This window comes from Aquarana catesbeiana, linkage group LG04, assembly GCF_042186555.1.
Source record: "Aquarana catesbeiana isolate 2022-GZ linkage group LG04, ASM4218655v1, whole genome shotgun sequence".
In the NCBI taxonomy this organism is placed as follows: domain Eukaryota; kingdom Metazoa; phylum Chordata; class Amphibia; order Anura; family Ranidae; genus Aquarana; species Aquarana catesbeiana.
This window is the reverse complement of record NC_133327.1, coordinates 602,820,371-602,840,690: the sequence shown is the minus strand read 5'-3', so window position 1 is coordinate 602,840,690 and position 20,320 is coordinate 602,820,371. Positions and strand designations below refer to the sequence as shown.

General features: G+C 42.0%; 1 protein-coding gene across 2 annotated transcripts in view; it reads left to right on the top strand.

Annotated features, from left to right (window-relative positions):
* Positions 1–20,320, top strand: part of PPP3R1 (protein phosphatase 3 regulatory subunit B, alpha) — a 120,760-nt gene that overhangs the window by 88,667 nt on the left and 11,773 nt on the right. For both annotated transcript variants that reach the window (XM_073628222.1, XM_073628223.1), the window contains exon 3: positions 13,720–13,896. In XM_073628222.1, coding sequence (XP_073484323.1) covers positions 13,720–13,896 — 177 coding nt within the window. The remainder of the gene's footprint in view (positions 1–13,719; positions 13,897–20,320) is intronic.

The following is a 20,320-nucleotide window of genomic DNA, read 5'->3' as shown; positions in this document are numbered from 1 at the left end:
AAGCACTTGCTTTAAGGTCCTGTGCCATATTCAAAAAGTCCTACTGCTTGTTGACACTCCATTGACTGGCTGTGTGTGAACTTTGTCTTGCGCTCTGGCATGCCAAGCTGTCATCCCAGATTGCCATGCACAAGCCTCTATGGACCCTTAAGGAATATGGACTTTATTGTGGAATGCTGGAGCTCCTAACATAAAGCCCAACTCCATGTTTACTGTCAATGTAAATAATTTGTTCGGGTCTACCTATTTCCTTTACTAATAGACACACCTGTTGTCAGTGCTGTATAAAGTGCATGTAACATCAACTACATACAGCACACAACACTATATGTTCTGGCAGTGGTACAGAGTAAGCCATGTATTCATTGCTAAAATATAAGGCTTCCCTGAACAGCAAAGCTCCGCCCAATTTAAATTTTGTACCGGCAGCAGGCGGCAAGTCTCTGTACCATTGTCAGGACACAGCACTGCATTCTTATGCAGTTGATGCTACATACAGTTTATGCAGTGCTGATAGCTGTACCCAATAATGACTTACACTATGCCATATAGTCTCCTGATTTTTGTGTACCCTTTACTACTAAAGCAAGGCAAAACTAATATAAAATTGTAGAGATCTGTTAAAAACTGTCATGTTTAGTGATTTCTGTGTCTTTTGGGTAGATTTGTCCTAACTTCCTGTTCTGAAAATATAACCAATAGAAATTTCTTGTTTGAGTAGAATTCCACTCATACAATTGGCAGCACAACATGTATTCCCATTAGAGCAGTGGTCATCAACCCTGTCCTCAGGGCCCACTAACAGGCCAGGTTTTACATATTACCTTGGGGAGATGAAGACTAGAATACTGCAATCACTGAGCAGCAAATGAGATCACCTGTGATGTATTTCAGTTATCTTGCAAACCTGGCCTGTTAGTGGGCCCTGAGGACAGGGGTGATGACCACTGAATTAGAGGATTGCCGCTCGCCTCTTTGTCTCCTAAAAACAAACATTTTGCACTTCCCATTTACTCTCTCCTGGTAGCTGGGACACGGTTATAAAAAACCTGACCGGGTTTTCATCCATCCACACTATCTGAAACTTTGGAGAAATATTTTCTTTCACTAGAGATTTACTTTTAGAGTGTTTTACTTTTTAGGCCGCTGCTTTAATCCCACATGTCCCTGACTGCTCACAGTGGCCCTCATTAGGATCCTTTTCTCCAGGATTGTTTTCTGACACGTACTGAGTATATGTGGCCAGTTCAAACCTTGATTGTACTTATTGGTGTTTAAAATTGTTAGTGTTTTATACTTGACTGTTTACTGATGTGGCTGGCCGTTCGTTCAGCGGGTTGAACGAAAACAAAATTGAGCCAATTTCCCCATCCACACACTTGATGGAGGAATCCTTCCCAATGAGCCTTTGTATTCTGGCAGCAGGGAGCCTTTCCCACAGTCAGTATACAGTGTTGGTGGCTACAGCCGGTGGCACTGATTGATCGGAAAAAACCTGAACACGATCAACTTTTTGTACGACCAGCCTGCCCATACATGGATCAAAATTTGGCCAGTTCTTGCTGAACTGGACAAATTTAAATCCATGTATGGTCACCTTAAGAATGGTGAAGTTGACCAGCATATCCTTTTGATTTTATTGAAATATTCCTCACCTGCGTAGTGCACCTCTGTCTTGTGAAAAATGTCTCCTAAGTTCCCAGAAACTGCATAATACTGATTCACTGTGGTTTTTAGTGTGGCTTCCCGTTCATTTCAAACTTTAATGTGGTCTGGTTTAGCTTGGCTGGTGCATTCTTTATTTTAGAGAAATTTCCATATGAGGTCGATTTTTTTTTTTCTTCTTCTTTTTTTTTTTTTTTTCTATGGAGTGCATAACTAGATTTTGTAACAAAAACATTACACAAAGTTAGAAAAAGAAACTGAAAATAAAACCTTAACCACTTGACTTCCGGAAGGTTTTACCTCCATCACCAGAGCATTTGTTTGCTATTCAGCATTGTGCTACTTTAACTGGCAATTGCTCTGTCATGTAGCACTGTACCCAAATGAAATGTATTTTTTTTTCACACAAATAAAGCTTTTGGTGGTATTTGATCACCACTGGGTTTTTATTATATAAGCGTAAAACTATGTTATAAATGTAAATGTTATAAAACATAAAAATAAAATTACATTTCATAAATTTTGGCCAAAATGTATTCTGCTACATGCGTTTGCGGGGTGCGTGTTATATTCCGATTAAATATGGTATTTTAATTAGATTTTTTTTTTTTTCAACTTTAAACGGCATTATCAATTTAGCATAATAAAGAAAACTACTTTTACATATATGAAAGTACAGGTACTCTTGGAGGGTTCTGGCCTTGCAGTGTGGCAGTGATGTGGACAGGTTTATTATGTCAATTTGCTACTAACCTCCAATGCTGTTTTTCCGATTGCTGCCACTGACACCAACGATGGGAGTTTATTTTGCACCCTTTCTTTTCAGTGTACCCCCATGGTCTATTTTGTCTAAAACATGGCAACTGGAAAAGGTGTTGTGCTATACACGGAAGCAACATCGACATGTCTACACGCCCATCTGCACACTCTGTGATTGCGGTGTCCATCCAAGCAACCAGCCAGTGTCCCTGACTGCTAGCCACATCAGTACAGTGATACCAGTTTAGCCAGCAAGTGGCCACCACCTCAGTTCATTGACACCATTCACTGCAGCCAAAAACTGCAGTGTTCTGATCACTGCCACGCGATACAGTATCATTAGGCCAGTGGAAAACGGAAAAAAAAAAAATTCTGGATCGATAGCCAGACCAGCCCTATTTGCCACCTGAACAGTGTAAGCCAGCAACAGTGTTCCTGATCGCCTCCATGTCAATGCAGTGTTGTCTGTCTGCTTCCTGAACTGACCCTGGCCTATTTAATCACTATGTTTCTACCTGATGCCTGGACTGATAATTTGCATGTTTGCAGATCAAATCTTTACTGATTTTGATTGACTTATTGGCTATGATTCTGCCATCCTCCTGGACCCTTCATATGCTTGTTGCTGACCACGGCTCTGCTTCCCACCTTAACTGACCCATCTGCTCATCCCACTGACTACATTCCTGTGAGATACCAGTCATCTTCTGTGGATGACTGCATTTCTGGAAACGCAGGAACACGCTTGTTTGCCTTTTGTTCAGACTCCTGTACCTCCTGGCCAGTGAAATTACATTTCTGGCTGTAGACATGTACTAGTAGGCTAGGCTTGCTTGACTTGTAGGGACAGGGACGGCTGTTGGCGTTACTACATGAAGCCATATTCCCTGATCATTCATACAGACTAGCATTATAGTTTGCATTTTTGTGCAATATTGGTTGATTTTTTTTTTGATATACGTGATGTAATGTATATCATTATTAGGAGGAGAGAGGGTAATCTGCCATAAAGCCTGTGGTTACTGAACAGTATGTTTACCAGGTGCTTGGGTTTGGCACATCACGGATTGGGTGGACAGATTATTGGGTGGGGCTGGGAAAGACCCAGCTGTCATGGTACGCGTTAGCACCAACGACAGTGCGAGGAAGGTAGAGAGTCCTAAAAATGATTTCAGAGACTTAGTGCCGGTTCACACGGGCGACTTGTCAGGCGACCTAGCCGCCTGACAAGTCGCCTCCCGTTCTGTACTACGGAACCATTCTAATAGGAGCGACGCAAGTCGCTCCGACTTAGAAAAAGGTTCCTGTAGCATTTCTGGGGCAACTTCAGGTGACTTGCATTGACTTCTATACAGAAGTCGTTTTGCAAGTCGCCGTGGAAGTCGTGTGCAGGTTGCCTCGGTGAGGCGACCTGCAAGTCGTGCCACCCCCTGTGTGAACCGGGATTGAAGAGAAGGACAGACCTCCAAGGTGGTTTTGTCTGAAATACTACCTGTGCCTCGAGCCACACCAAAGAGGCAGCAAGAGATTGGGGAACTGAACAAGTGGCTGAGGAACTGGTGTAGGAAAGAGGGGTTAGGGTTCCTGGAGAACTGGGCTCACTTCTCAGTCGGTTACGTCTCTGTAGTTAGGACCCTAATGGGGGTGGTACAGCTATATTGGGAAGAAAGATGGCCACAAAGTTGGAGGACCTTTTTAAAGTGGTTGTAAACCCTCTGGGACAAGTTTCACCTACAGGTAAGCCTAGATTAAGGTGCCTGCAATATCTCCTTAACCTACACGGTTTAGAGATATTTGCAAAAAGCCTATACCGATGTCTACGGCGCATGCGCGCCGTAGACAACGGCGCAGGCGCACTGAGCATGCCATTAGTGAAGGCAAGCATGCCGTCACTGACTGCTCCTGCGCGCATGCGCCGGAGTGACGTCATCGCTGCTCCGGCCACTCACAGTGCCGGAGCAGCGATACCCGGAAGTCACTCCGGGTATCATGGCACCAACGAAGGATGTGAACGAGGGTTGCTTTGGGGCTTCGATCTCAGGTAAGTAATTCATAATGAGCTAGAGAGGGGGAAAGGAGACAAATGAGCTGAAGTTCCACTTTTGGGTGGAACTCTGCTTTAAGCTGTGTAGGGGTTTTATCACTGTCAGGGCGGTAAGGATGTGGAACTCTCTTCCACAATCGGTGGTGTCGGCAGGAAGTATAGATAGTTTTAAAAGACTCTTAGACGGGCATCTTAACGACGACAATATACGTGGATGTGGGAAATTATTTTTCTACACACGCACACCTACACAGGGTGAACTGGATGGACTGTTGTCTTTATTCAACCTTGCAAATGATGTATTGTCAGCTACATAATCAGTCCAAACATTGAAAGTCTCACACGTGTGTTTATATCCATACTCAGGAGGAGTAACAGAATGCTTCTTGTGGTGTAATACTTAGTATACCAATGCTGTGTAAGGGAGTAGCTTATTAAATTGACAACTTTTTGTTAAAAAAAATAAAATGTTTCTTTCCTCTTAAATACCTTTTGGGTATCATGCTTTTCAAAATGTGCTCCTTTTTGTGGGTATTTCGACTGTTCTGGTACTCAAGGCCATCCAAACACCACGTGATCGGTAGTTGGCAAATTAGATGCATAGTATACCGTGGGGAAAATTTTAATTATTTGAAGTTTGTCCACTTACAAAGAAATTAAAGGTCTATGATTGTTATCATAGGTGTATTTTAAATGATAGAGACAGAATATCAGCCAAAAATCCAGAAAAAAAACACATGATACAAATGTTATAAATTGAGCTGCAGTTCAGTGAGTAAAATAAGTATTTGATCCCCTACAAACCAACAATAATTCTGGCTCCCACAGACTGGCTACAGTATGTGCCCATGTGGTACACAGATTAGTCCTGTCAATTTAATGAGATGCACATAACGACAACTCGTTATGTGTATAAGACACCCGTCCACAGAATCTTTCTTCCATTCAAACCTCACCATCATGGGCAATAATACAATGGGCTACAAGACCATCAGCAAGAAGCTCGGTGAAAAGGAGAAAACTGTTGGAGCGATTATTCGCAAATGGAAGAAATAAAAAATAACTATCAATAACCCTCGGTCTGGAGCTCCATGCAAGATTTCGCCCCATGGCGCAAGGGTGATCCCGAGAAAAGTGAGGGATCAGCCCCGAACTACACAGGAGGAGCTTGTGAATGATCTCAAGGCTGTTGGGACCACAGTCACCAAACAAACCATCGGTAACACAATACTCTTCCATGGATTTAAATCCTGTTGCGCCCGCGAGGTCCCCCTCAAGAAGGCACATGTAAAGGCCTGCCTGAAGTTTGCCAATTAACATCTAAATGATTTAGAGAAAGATTGGGAAAAAGTGCTGTGATCAGATGAGACCAAAATTGAGCTCTTTGTCATTACCTTGACTCGCTGTGTTTGGAGGAAGAAAAATGCCGACTATGACCCTAAGAATACCATTCCTACAGTCAAGCACGGAGGTAAAAACATGCTTTAGGGCTGTTTCTCTGCTAAAGGTACAGGCCGACTTTGCCGCATTGAAGGGCCAATGGACAGGACCTTGTATTGTAAAATTTGGGATGAAAACCTTCTTCCCTCAGCCAGAACACTGGAGATGGGTCGTGGATGGGTCTTCCAGCATGATAATGACCCAAAACATACCGCCAAGGCAACAAAGGAGTGGATCAAGAAGAAGTACATTAAGGTCATGGAGTGGCCTAGCCAGTCTCCAGACCCTAATCCTATAGAAAATGTATGGGGGGAGCTGAAACTTCGAGTTGCCAAGTGACAGCCAAAAAACCTTAAAGCGGAATTCCACCCAAAAATGGAACTTCCGCTTTAAGCACTCCTGACTCCCTGACATGCCACATTTGGTATGTCATTTTTATTGGGGGGGGGGGGGGTGCCTAGTTTTGACAGGCACCCAGCTCCCACTTCCGCCCATGGTGCAGAGCGGAAGTTCTCCTCTTCCTCCCCTCCTGCAATCTTCTGGGACACATCACAGGTTCTAAAAGATTGCCCGGCAATTCTGAACACGCAGCGCAATTTGCACCCGGCTGTGAAGTGGCAAGCTATCACAGCCGGGTGCCCACACCGGTGCCGCGGGGAGGAGAGGGAGAGAAGCGAGCCTTCGGACGGCCACATCGCTGGACAGGTGAGTCTGTTTATTTAAAGTCAGCAGCTACACTTTTTGTAGCTGCTGGCTTTTATTAAACATAGAAATGGATGGAACTCCGCTTTAAGGATTTAGAGAAGATCTGTAAAGTGGACCAAAATCCCTCCTGAGATGTGTGCAAATCTGGTAACCAACTACAAGAAACCTCTTACCTCTGTGCTTGTCAGCAATAGTCTCTTCACAAAGTACTAAGTAATGTGTTTCTTGAGGATCAAATACTTCTTTTACTCACTGAACTGCAATTCCCCAGGGGTTTTTTAGCAGCAGAGAATTTGTACAAAAGTAGTTGATATAAAAAATCATTTATTAACAGACAATGATCATTTCAAATGAACAATGATAAATCAATATAGGTGGTGCGACACAAAAACAAACATGGAACACCCTATGTACAAGTATGGTTTGCCAATTGTATTTATGACGTATGTATCCACATGAAAAACCCCGATGCATTTCGAACCTTGCGATTTTTCGGTCTCTTCAGGGGGATTTATATTCTAGGAAAATATCAAAGTATCTAATTAAAGTCATTGGACAATATAAAGAATGTAAGTATAACATTTCGAATTGAGCAAAATGATATCTCCATACACATAGAGGTATAGTTACCAATGGGTGGATGAAGACATGAAGATGTATCGCACAAACCAGCATTGCAGGATTGTAGTTGTCCAAAGATCCCATGGCTGCCGCACTCTTCCCCCCGCCTCCCCCCGCGTCCTCAGGGTGGGCGCATAGTCCACCGAGCTTGCCGGGGGCCACCTTCTAGGACCCGGAGAGGAGGATGGGGGGTAAAACACCTGCAGATGGACATGCAAAGCCTTTTTGTAAATAGTCGTTTAGATAATATTGGAGGAGTGTATAGAAGTGCTTGGCAGCTGTAGGCTGGTTGTTATTTGGTCACTAGTGGATTCATGTTGTAGAAAAATTAATTAAGTTATACATGACATAGTGTAGTTTATTCGTTAGTTGGATTGGTTATAAAAAGGGTTGGCTAGCAGTGAAGAAAGGTTGAGTGGGGATGGGGTGAAGTGAAAGTGCATGATGTGGGATTGACTGATGATGGGGCAAAAAAAATTAAAAAACAAAAAAACACCGAAAAACTGAAAAACAAGTGTTAAAAGTGTAAACAATATATGTGAAGTGAGAAGATGAAATGATGAAAGTGAGATAGATGTAGGTGCCAAAAAAAGTGATGTGACACTGAATAGTATATACAGTACGTAAGGTAAGAGGATATGACTAAGGTTTTTACTACATAGGGATTATAGTGTAAGGTAAAAAAATCACGATGTTGGAAAATGAAAATAAATGGGTATAACACAAGTACATAGATTAGCCAGTCAAACAGCATTCCAAAAGGCTGCACTTACCAAGCACTCCATCAGTTTTGTATTAGTATATAACAGCATCACCAGGGAGCACCTCAGGATCTCCTGGGAACTGTGGGGTTTTAAAGTGTCTGCATGATTGTCCATTGTCTGCAGGTGTCAGGCCCCACCCCATCCACCCTCCCATTGTGGCTGCGGCGCCAAAAAGGCGCCGTCCGCGTGGTCCCCTCGGCGTTCCGGAAGGCATGGCCCCGGCATGAGCCGTCACCTCCGACGCAAAAGCGCAACGTCATTGACAGTCCAGTGGCGATCACGGGACGCCGCCGGCACGGGAGGGGCTCCCCATAGTGGCCCGGATGGGGACTCAACTGTAGGGAAACACGCATTGGGGAGAAGCGCAGAAGGTATCCGCGTCTCCCCACTGTGCCGGGAAGCAGGGCGGAAAAGAGGCACCCACCCAATGTCGTAGAGCTGAACACGGCGGTCCGCAACGTGAGGATGGACAAAGTAAAACACTGCAATGCATGCAAAGCGATTAACAAAATAAAATGATTTACAAATATTCGTATATTATATATAGGTATATAGTTGGTCAGACGAGCCATAGGCATATACAGTGCCATCAATTAAATTAAAAAAAGTGGGGGGAGAAAAAGAAAATAGCTTTTTGCTCCTATGCTCAAACAGTGATTCCACATGTCTGAACCAATTGCAGGTGCCTTTCTATATAGGCTATTAACGCTTGATATGCGTCCCTTCATTGTCACCTCAAGGGTGACTGGAGGAAAATACCTGCATTGTATATATTTAAATATTCAAAAAATTGGCGATATGCCTTGGCTCGTATCAGGGCTCACATGTGTTGGAGGGGGAAGAACGGGTGTTTAGCCACCCATTTGGTATATATAGAAGGAAAAAACACAATGTGTGAGCCCCCAAAGCTGCATAACCCAAATGTATACAAAGAAATAGGAAGATTCCCCAGGGGTTTTTTAGCAGCAGAGAATTTGTACAAAAGTAGTTGATATAAAAAATAATTTATTAACAGACAATGATAATTTCAAATGAACAATGATAAATCAATATAGGTGGTGCGACACAAAAACAAACATGGAACATCACTCATAGCAAGGAACACCCTATGTACAAGCATGGTTTGCCAATTGTATTTATGACGTATGTATCCACATGGAAGATGCATTTCGACCCTTGTGATTTTTCGGTCTCTTCAGGGGGATTTATATTCTAGGAAAATATCAAAGTATCTAATTAAAGTCATTGGACAATATAAAGAGTGTATAACCTCTATTAATTTGCAAAGAACAGAAAATTAATATAAGCGGCGCTAGTGTCAGTGATATAACACAACCCAGTGTCCAAAAAGTGTAACCATTACACTGTGGTAGTGGTACTGAGTAACAATTAAATGTATATAAAGAATGTAAGTATAGCATTTCGAATTGAGCAAAATTATATCTCCATACATATAGAGGTATAGTTACCAATGGGTGGATGAAGACATGAAGATGTATCGCACAAACCAGCATTGCAGGATTGTTTTTGTCCAAAGATCCCATGGCTGCCGCACATCCCCCCCCCCCCCCCCCCTCCCCGTCCTCAGGGTGGGCGCATAGTCCACCGAGCTTGCAGGGGGCCACATTCTAGGACCCGGAGAGGAGGATGGGGGGTAAAAGATGGACATGCAAAGACTTTTTGTGACATAGTGTAGTTCATGTTTTTCTTGAGGATCAAATACTTATTTTACTCACTGAACTGCAACTCAATTCATAACCATTTGTTTCCTGTGTTTTTCTGGATTTTTCTGTTGATGATCTCTATTATTTAAAATATACCTGTGATAAAAATGGTGGACCCTTAAATTCTATGTAAGTGGGCAAACTTACAAAACCTGCAGGGATCAAATAATCCCCCCCCCCCCCCCTTTGAAAGCTTGAAGGTGCTCCCTGGCATTTTGGGCCCCTTTATTCAGCTTGGTTGCAAAAAATCTCACATGTGGTATCTCTATACTCGGGAGGAATGGCAGAGGGTGTTTTGGGTTGTATTTGAAATACATTTGAATTTTTCAAAAACTTGTGACAAAAAATATGATTTTCAAAAGACTCACCACGCTGATAAATACATTACAGGCAGTCCCCGAGTTACAAACGGCCTCAAATGCCGGCCACTTGTGCTCCACGCTGGTCCTGGATACCTCCGGACACATCCCATACTGCAGTACTACATGTACTGCATAGCCAGAAGAGCCCCAGATAACATAACAAGAGCCCGGAACATCCCACATCCATGCACAGGAGGACTTTACACTTAAGAATGCAGTGTTCCGACCTGTAGTTACACTTACAAATGTAGTGTTGCGACTTACGAACAACTTCGACTTACGAACAAACCTACAGTCCCTATCGTGTTCGTAACTTGGGGACTTCCTGTACACAATCTACTCTTCCAAATGTGGTCATTTTGTGGATGTTTCTCCTGTCCTGGCACTTTAGGGCCTCAAGAAAAGTGAATGGTAGTCAGGAATGCAAAACATTTTAAGTGCTCGTTAGTTTTTGGGCCCCTCTATACATCTAGGCAGTGAAAGCCTTGCACATGTGGTATCCGCGTACTCTGGTAGAATAATGTGTTTTGGGGTGTAATTGCAAGTATGCCTATGCCATGTGTAAGAAATAACTTTGTGTAAGAAACTTTCTGTGTAAGAAAATCAAATATGTTATATTTATTTTCTTCACTTTCTAAAACATTGTGGCAAAAAACAAAACAAAAAAAAAAAAACACCGTACTGCTTACCTATTGCTTTGGAGTGCCTACTTTCCAAGTGGGTTATTTTGGTTGCTTTTGTACTGTCCTGGCACTTTAGGGCCTCAATAAATGCGATGGGCAGTCAGAAAATAAATACATTTTGTGTGTGTGTGTAAAATATATACACTTTTTTTTTTTTTTTCTCTCACTATCCTAGTTGGTAGTCACTAACTTTAAGGCTGCTTTCACGCTGGGGCGGCGGGTCCGTTAGCGGTAAAGCGCCGCTAGTCCTTTTTGCAGAGCTTTTCAGCCGCTAACGGGGAGCTTTTAACCCCCGCTAGCGACCGAAGAAAGGGTTAAAACTGCATGTGTTGTGGCATTTTCAAAGCTCTGCCCATTCATTTCAATGGGCAGGAGCGCTGTATACAGCGCTTCTACACCGCCCCAAAAGATGCTGCTTGCAGGACTTTTTTTCACCGTCCCGCAAGCACACCGCCCCGGTGGGAAAGCACTCAGGCTTTCACACTGGGGAGGCATGAGAGGCAGTTTTCAGGCGCTTTACAGGTGCTATTTTTAGCACTAAAGAGGCGCCGTTGGGTGCTCCGGAAGTTCATGCTCTCTTCTTGTCAGTGTATATCTGCCTTGCCTGCATGAGCAGACAGATACACGGACAAGTCTGCAGGAGTTCTGCATGGCACCAGCGATTTGCTGATTCCAGAAGAAAATAAATGCACATAGTTACATAGTTGGTAAGGTTGAATAAAGACACCAGTCTATCCAGTTCAACCTGAGTGTGGGTGCGTGTCTACAGTTGTCCCTATCCCTGTACATTGTGTCTCATTAAGATGCTCATCTATTATTTATTTAAGGTGCCCATATAGCGCTGTCAATTTACACAGTGCTCCACACCTACATCACACACTCACATCGGTCCCTGCCCTCAAGGAGCCCACAATCCAAGATCCCAGGCAGGCACAGGGAGAACATGCAAACTCCAGGCAGGTAGTGTCGTGGTTGGGATTCGAGCCAGCGACCCTTTTTACTACTAGGCGAGAGTGCTACCCACTAAACCACTGTGCTGCCCTAAACACCACTGTGTTGTGCTGTGCTGCCCATCCTTTTTTTTTTTTATTTGCAATAAGATGTGCATTTTATTTTATTTATTTTTAAAAAGGTGAACTTATCCTTTAACGCTGATTTTCTCCTGTCTAGAGAAACAGCGTTTTACAATAAACCAGTGTGCATGACTCCTTACAGTTGTCCTCAGGACAGGATGTGAGGGGAAGTCTTAAAATTGTCCAAAAGAGAGATACAATTTACTGTAGATATTTCCCAACAGGATTCAGACAGCAAAAAAAAACAAAAAAGTGTGTAGCATAACCTAAAACCTTTAACCACTTGCCAACCGCCTAACTGTAAATGTGTCATTATTTTACAGTTAAATACCAGGGTTATGGCTGCAGATAGATGTCATAAACCCGGTGCCCTTTTTTTTTTTCCTCAGGCGGCCAGCTTTGTGATGAAGGTGATCCCAGTGGCAGATTCGCTGCAAGATCACTTTTTTTTATAGGCAGCGGGAGAAGTGCCCTCCCCCTCCCGCACCTTTCCGGTCGGTTCCGAGCTTACTGGAGCCATCGGTAAGCCTGGAACCTATCGATGGCTAGGCAGGTAGTGAGGGAAAGATAGCTCCACTTGGCTCTATGCCCTTGAAGAAAAGGAGCGATGTCTGACATCACTTCCTGTTCTCGGGCAGACAGGATTTCTTATTTTTTGCTTTTAAAGGTAAGAGATCTGGGGTCTTTTTGACCCTAGTAATAAGTCACGCCCACATATGTAAACAGTGTTTAAACTACACGTAAGGTATTGCCAAGATCATTAGAGCGAGAGCAATAATTCTAGCACTAGGCCTCCTCTGAAACTCTAAACAAGTAACCAGTAAACATTTTTAAAGCATCGCCTATGGAGATTAAGTACCGTAGTTTGTCACCATTCCACGAGCGTGAACATTTTTAATGCATTACATGTTGGGTATCTACTCAGTGTAACATCTTTCATATTATTCAAAAAAAATTAGGTTAATGTTATTGTGTTTTTTTTTTTTTTTTGTGCATTTCCCAAAATTGCATTTGGATGACCGCTGCGCAAATACAGTGTGACATAAAATATTGCAACAACCACCATTTTATTGTGTAGGGTCTCTGCTTAAAAAAAATATATATGTTTGGATGTTCTAAGTAATTTTCTAGTAAAAAATACAGCTTTTTTTTCTTCTTGTAAACAACAAATGTCAGACCCAGTCAGCAAGTGGTTAATTGACAGTAAATTTGCAGATTATATATGAGAAGGATCTCCAGTTTCCTGTCCCCTACCCCAGTTCCTCAAACTTTTCAAGAGTTGACCTGAGGAATTAAAGATTAACTCCTCCTCCCCCCCCCCCCCCCCGTAATAAATAAAACTTTGAAATCTGCAGTATAGTAAAATAACCAGTATGGTCGGGTTTGAGGAACATTCCATATTTGTATTTTAAGATTTGAATCTTTCTTTCAAAACAAGCTAATGTGAAATTTCCTCATAAAAACCCCCGTGACAGACCAGATTGTGTTGTAAAATCTTCTTGCACTCATTCAGTACCCTCCAACTGTGCCTGCAGGGAATGATCTGCTTACCTTGTCCATATTAATTATGCCATGTGATCATGTGGAATTAAGCAAGCATTAGCGGTGCCTGTCTGCTTAGTCTGGGAGTTAGCATACTTCCAAGTGAGCCTCAGTTTTTACTGTTATGGCTGGCACTGGCAGAAAACTAGGTAATTGGACTGATCATTTAACATTTTGTCTGTCTGCACATACTTAAACAGCCGGGTCAGTACAAGCAGCAAAAATGTTTTTTGTTGCTTTTTAGCTTTGGTCCTGATATAACTTTTTTTTTTTTTTTTTCCTTTCTACGGATGCATAAAGTACCCTATTAATGTGCACATTTTTTTTTCTCTTGTAGTTGATGCTGATGAGATCAAAAGGCTAGGAAAGAGGTTTAAGAAGCTTGACTTGGACAACTCCGGATCTTTGAGTGTAGAGGAATTCATGTCTTTACCTGAACTGCAACAGAACCCCCTCGTGCAGCGAGTAATAGACATATTTGACACAGATGGAAATGGAGAGGTGGACTTTAAAGGTAAGATTTTTTTTTTACTACTATGTTTTAGCCCTTATGTTGAGTAATCTGCACATATATAAACATATGAGTCTGGTTTATTGAAGTTTTTATATAATACCTGTTTTATACTGTGATTATTTTCATTTTTAAAAAATTATTTTGCTCATAAGTTTTCTCTTTAAAAAAAAAAAAAATCTCGTACAGAAAAAAAAAAAGGTTATGGCTGCCTTTCATGAACCTGTACATAGCATGCTGTAGATTAGGTTAGAGGAAAAAGGCCAAGGTGATTTACCGCCTAAGAGCCTTTACATATAAGACCTATTTGCCACTTTGTTAATGCGCACATCTTTGTAATGACGTTTGCCTGCATAGGCTAGTATAATTCTTGCACCTATGTGGCACCATTTAACCCCTGTATGTTTGAAGTGCACGTGATTGCAGAGGAAATATTTTTAAAGAGTTAGGGCATGTACATATTGCTGTTTTTTGTAATAAGGTTTTAGGTGGCTTTGGGTTGGTGATTTTGGGTTAAAAAGCAGCAAATCTTTTGTTGGGGGGGGGGGGGGTTAATTCCCTTCTGGGTGATCTATGTACTTTGCGTGGATTTTAACAAACTGTTGCAGATTCCTACCTGAGGAAATAGCTGTTTGTTTCCATGTGAGTAAATATGAATGGGAGTTGCTTTCATTATTGAGCAGCTGCTACATTTGTAGGGTTCTAATGAGGAAAGTGGCAGGGTCGTAATCCTTTTAGATGTGTTTAACCCTAAGGGGGTATCATCAAAAGTACAAGTTCTGTTGCAGAGGATGCCCAAAATCTGATTTGTATCTTTGTGCAGACTTCTAAAAAATTACTGAGCTAATCACACAAGCAGGAAATTACATTTCATGGGGACGTTCCTACCCCATCTGTGTACAGAATGCCTCCAGATTGCGATATTGCAACTCATTGCAGCATTGCCATAAACTTGCCGAATCATGTCAAACATCTCTGTGGCAGATTTGCCCAGTTTCACCCAGAATTTCCACATATGCTGTCTGTTCTAAATTGCTGTCCATCATGAAATAGCAGATGTGGTAACGCACGTGGTCAGATTAGCACCAGTTGCACAGCTCCCAATGTTAACAGGACAGTGTCTTTTGGTACACGGACTTATGCAGGTCGGTGCTCCCTGTGACTGTGCATGCAGCCTTGAGCTGCCATCAGTTGGCGTGTTACAAAACTAGTCTCAAAACTTTTTGATACTACCTTGTAACATAGTTTTATTCTGTGTTAATTGTTTAGGTCACTGGTAGCTGAAGAGACCACTTAAAGCGGGGGTCCACCTATCTATCGTTTTTTTTTTTTTTTTTTTTTTTTTTTTTTAGTTCATTCACAAACTTTTCTTCTCAGCATTACATACTCGCATATTGTGTGTAATATGTCCTCCTGTGTCAGATTTCGTCGGAAAGAATAACTTATATTATTCACTGCAGGCGGTTTCCATCTTCATTGTGGGCATTTGAAGCCCACAAGCATTTATTTCCTGGGTGCAGTGAATGCTGTGCTCCCAGCATTCACCGGTCGTTCCCGCACATGCTCAGTGGCATCCTGGGAAGCCAGAGACTAGCTCCCAGGAGACTGTGCGGAGTCTGGGAGAGGCTAGAAACACGCCTACTCCCACGGGAGGAGAACCAGGAAGTGCAAAGAAGAATAGAAAAATAAAAGTTAATTACGGCGATTTACATTTTTTTAAACGGCATGTCAGCATCTAGGCAAGGAAGAGAATACATACAGATATTGTTCAAAATTTGAGTGGAACCCCGCTTTAATCTAAAACAAAAGACTGGCATTATGTTAAAGACCCAATGATAACATACACTAATGGGACATTTCTGTGTGTCTGTGAAGTTCATATTTATTCCTGTTATAGCCAATAGTAGCTGGTTACATTTAACTAAACTTCTGTAATGTTGAAGACATTTCATAGCTTGTCCAGTCCACTTCAGTTCTGCCCTGACACATTCCCTGGTGTATGGATTATTGTGTTGGAGCTACCTATGTGGATATAAATGCTGGAGTATGTGCCTGACACTCAGAGCTGAAAAAGTGGCTTGGGTTGGCTACAAAATGTTAAACATTACAGAACAAGTCTGTATATAACTACTATACCCGACATTTAAGGTGAATTCACACTATATGTGGTGACAGAGGTTTTACTGCATGGTAAAATGTCTTTCACTACAGGGACACACAGAAAACAATTTTCCTGTGTGTGACATTCACACTGCAGCGTAGCCTACGGTTGCACACAGCAACGCAGCTCATTGCACTGCTGTAAATTGCTGTGCATGAAGTGTACATTTTGTACACTTTAAATAAAGTTTGTACAAAACAAAAAAAGGCAGCCCTGTGATACACAGAATCGTGCCCCACACTGCCCCCTACTTGAGCTGGCAATGGAGATCTGCCGGCGTGGTAAATTGCTTCGGCAGCTCTCTACTGCAGTTTAAATTCACCCTTCTCTTGCCAGTCTTTTCAAAATATTACTTCAGGTTATGGTCACCTTAAACAGCACCTGTGCGTTACTGACAAATAGCTCTTAACCACTTCCCTCTCCTCCCACTGCTTGTTAAAACAATCTAGCGGCTGGTTATCCGCTAGGGTTGCTTTTACAAGAGAGCTGACTGTTGGCTCTAAAAAAAATAAAAAATAAAATGTACTGGCATGATGCGGCCTCAGGTATCATCCTGGTATAACCACTTGAAGTCTAGCAACATACGGGTATGTCGTTGGTCGTCAAGTGCTTCATTTGGACAATTTTGAAGTTTGTAAACTTTGGGAAGAAAATCACGTTTATCGCAGGGTATTTACTAGACCCTGTGAGTAGACACTGCTGTTCATAGCCTGCCTTCTGCACTACAGAGGTGCTGAGAGGAGGAGTTTCAGGAGGTGGAGTCTGTACAGGACTTGGAGGTTACTCCAGTATGCTTACTATGCACATCATTTGGTGCTTCAGTGGCATCAGCTGTCACACAACCTAACCTTCGTACAACAGCCATGTTGGAATGGGGTTCTACTAGTAGGGGAAGGTGGACTCTGCACTCTTAAAAGATTGTTTTGAAGTCAGGCAGTTACAGGGCAGCACCTATCACATTATTTACACAAAGTAAATTAAACACAATAGGGTGCTTAATATAAGGCCTCAATTACATGGCTGCAGCGGGCTGTACACAACCAAGGAAAAGTGTATATCTGCACCTGGGTGTTACAGGTGTTTGCTTACAGCCGCTGGTAGCCGACTGTTCATATTAGTGACAGGGTGACACACTGTGGCTGTACACATAAAGGTGTCCGTCAGCCTGCTGGTCGTGGCTGTACACACACCTGTAACCTTTGAGTACAGAAATACTCAACTTGACAGTATATGGCCCTCATCTTCAAGAAGTATGCCAGAACAATAATGATTTGACCTAGAGCCTTACAGATTCTCCTTACCAAGTAATGAGCAAAATTCAGGAATATCCAACATTATAATCCACGGAAATATCAAGAATTACAAGTACCTTATATTACTGTTAGTGTTGACTTTGTTTCTCAAGTCTCACTCTCCTTTTATTTTTTCTTTTGGCTATCCATAATGGGCACTCCCTTATGGACTAAAATCTGTACTAGTTAAAGTTAATTACTTATCCACACTTCCACTATAGATGATGCATATTGATTTTAACCATTTACGTGAGTTCATAATCTTGACAACAGAAAGTGTTATCTGAACGCAGTGACGGCTTGTTGTTTGAGAAATGTACTATCACTATGGTTGATCTAAATGTTAATAGCACAACATATTTTTTACTTTGTGATTTGTACTTTCCCTACAGAACATATGTAGGTTGATCTACCATTTTGGTTTTTCTAGTGAATTTAGAAACTGAAAATCTCTATTTAAAAAATAAAAATGTCACTGTTATCATATTGATGTACATACCTATTAGTGGTTAGTTTTCTTTAAAGGGAGTGTTTAGTACAAGATCAGTGAGTTCACATTTTGAGGAGTTGTGCTTATCATAAAATTGTAATGGCTTTGACATTTTTACACACTTGCTCTTGTGTATACATATTTTTTTTTTAATGGTCACGTTAAGGCTACACTCACACTAGCGATTTAGGCCAGTGCAAATTGTAGCAGCAGAAATCTTATGATTCCTGTTGTAGATCTGAGTGGCTGGGTGCAACCCCTGGCCCCATTCACTATAAAGACTGGTTGTTACGGCTATTCACGGCTGTCTGCACAGCCAGTGATTACCTGCGGTGATCGGTGCTGGACACACACAAAGTGAATGACTTCCCTCGCACATGTGTAGGTGTTTTGTCATTATGGCCTAGGCAAAACCAGATCACTGAAGACCCCGAACCTGAAGGAAAACAGGTAAAGATGTTTGGGCCAGTGAGAAACTGAGGGGAGGCCAGTTAAAGTAAAACTATAGAAAAAACATAAAAAAAACTATTTTTGGATAGCATAAGGGAGGGTTCTATACCCTGCTGGGTTTTGTTTTTGCCGTCTGTGTTCTATTGGGGAGATTTCCCTTCACTTCCTGTCCCATAGCCAAACAGGAAGTAGGGAATCCCGTGGGGGGGGGGGGGGGGGGGGCAGGTCACGACAACTGGTGTCCCTATTAGATTTCCCCTCTATTACTTTTCTAGGGACAACCCAAAATTTGGTGTTTTTTTTCTTTTACTTTATTTCACTTTCAATGAGAACGGTGAACAGAACAAATGGAGAGAGTGAATCTCCCGAACGGGGGCACAGACAGCAATAAAAACCTAAAGGAGCTCTAATCCCTCTCCAGTTTATTGAAAACTTAAAAAAAAAAAAATGTTGCTTTTAGTTTGGTTTGCTTTTGGTTTAATTGAGTTCTTATGTCCGGAGTTTAGCTTTAACTGAGTTTTTTTGTAATCTTACTCCAGCATCCCACAGTGTCTGTTATAAGCCCTGAGCTCAGGTTGGGGACTAATTTATAAAGCAGCAATGTAGCCCTACCGTGGCCACACCAGAAAAACTATCCGGCCACATTTAGAATGGACAGTTTTGAGCTTTAGAAATCTTTTTGCTTGCTTTGGAGTTCTGAAACCAAGGCCAATCCTTGAAATGGTGGGTGGAGTGCCTAGAGATGGAAAGCAGTCACATGACCCTGACTAGTTATAACAGAATGGTTCTCTAGGAGTTTTCTTTGCAGCTATGACACGACCATCTCCACACCATGCTCTTCTTGGCCTGTGGTCAAATGCTCACCTCACTATATACAATACAAGGCTAAACATTTTCAGAATGTGAAAAAAAAAAAAAACCCTTGCAGTGGTGCCTGCACTCCGGAAATAGATTGCCCTTGTGCTTCCAACCACCATCTGGAGTCCAGGGCTAGTCTCAGACTGATGTTTGGTTGTTACCAACACAGTTGATTACCCTGCTTGTTTTAGTGTACACGAGTTACTGCTGCTTTTTCTAATTTGATGTATCTCATGAGCTGACTTGGATTTTGGCTATAAGGTTATGGGTGAATAAATTAGGTATTCACCTTCATTTGTAGGACTGTCTGCATATTGAATGCGGTTTGTTTGTTAATGTCTGAAAAAAGGCCAGCAACTCTTGAACCTAAGAAATGCAATGTCACCTACTCTGTGGGAGCCATATTACCTGGGGTGCTCTGTTGTGCAAATATCAACTCGATTTCTTAATGTTGAACTGTGCTATCTTATTGTGCACAGTTCAGGCATTCATTTTAAAGTGGTAGTAAAGTCTGCTGTGTTTTTTTTTTTTTTTTTTTTTATTATCTACTACAGGTAAGCCTACATTAAAGGCTTACCTGTGGGTAAAATGAATATCTCCTAAAAGTGCACCGTTTAGGAGATATTCACACTGGTGCAGCCAGTGACGTCACTGGTGCATGTGCTCTAAAGGTCGGCGATGCCTACTAGCACATTATGCAATTGTCTTACAGGGGAATGGTTTGTTTGTTTTTGTTTTTCTTCCACTGCCGCAGTTTATAACCGCTTTAATTCACTAAGCAATTGCTTGCTGAGGGTGGGCCTGTGCAACATGCATGCTGGATCCTCTACTTCCAGTGTCCAAGTGAACTGTTGTTTATGTAAAATTCAGGACCCTCATCGATTTGCTTTTTATACTGCAACTTTACTTGGGCCTCTTGCACACTGCAGCTTAAAAATGCTCAGTACAGCATTTTTTTTTTTTTTGCTGATCTAAAATGCAGCTTATTGTTAATACTGTGCCTGTACACACAGATGTGCAATCAAGCGCCATGAATTACTCAGCAAAAAGAGAAATCTGAGTTGCCAGTCAGCATTTTTGGATTTACACTCAAATACATGCAAATATGCAGGAATGCCACGTTTCCTACTTGTGTATGCATACTCTCAAATAATCGCAAATACACTCCCTGGCCAC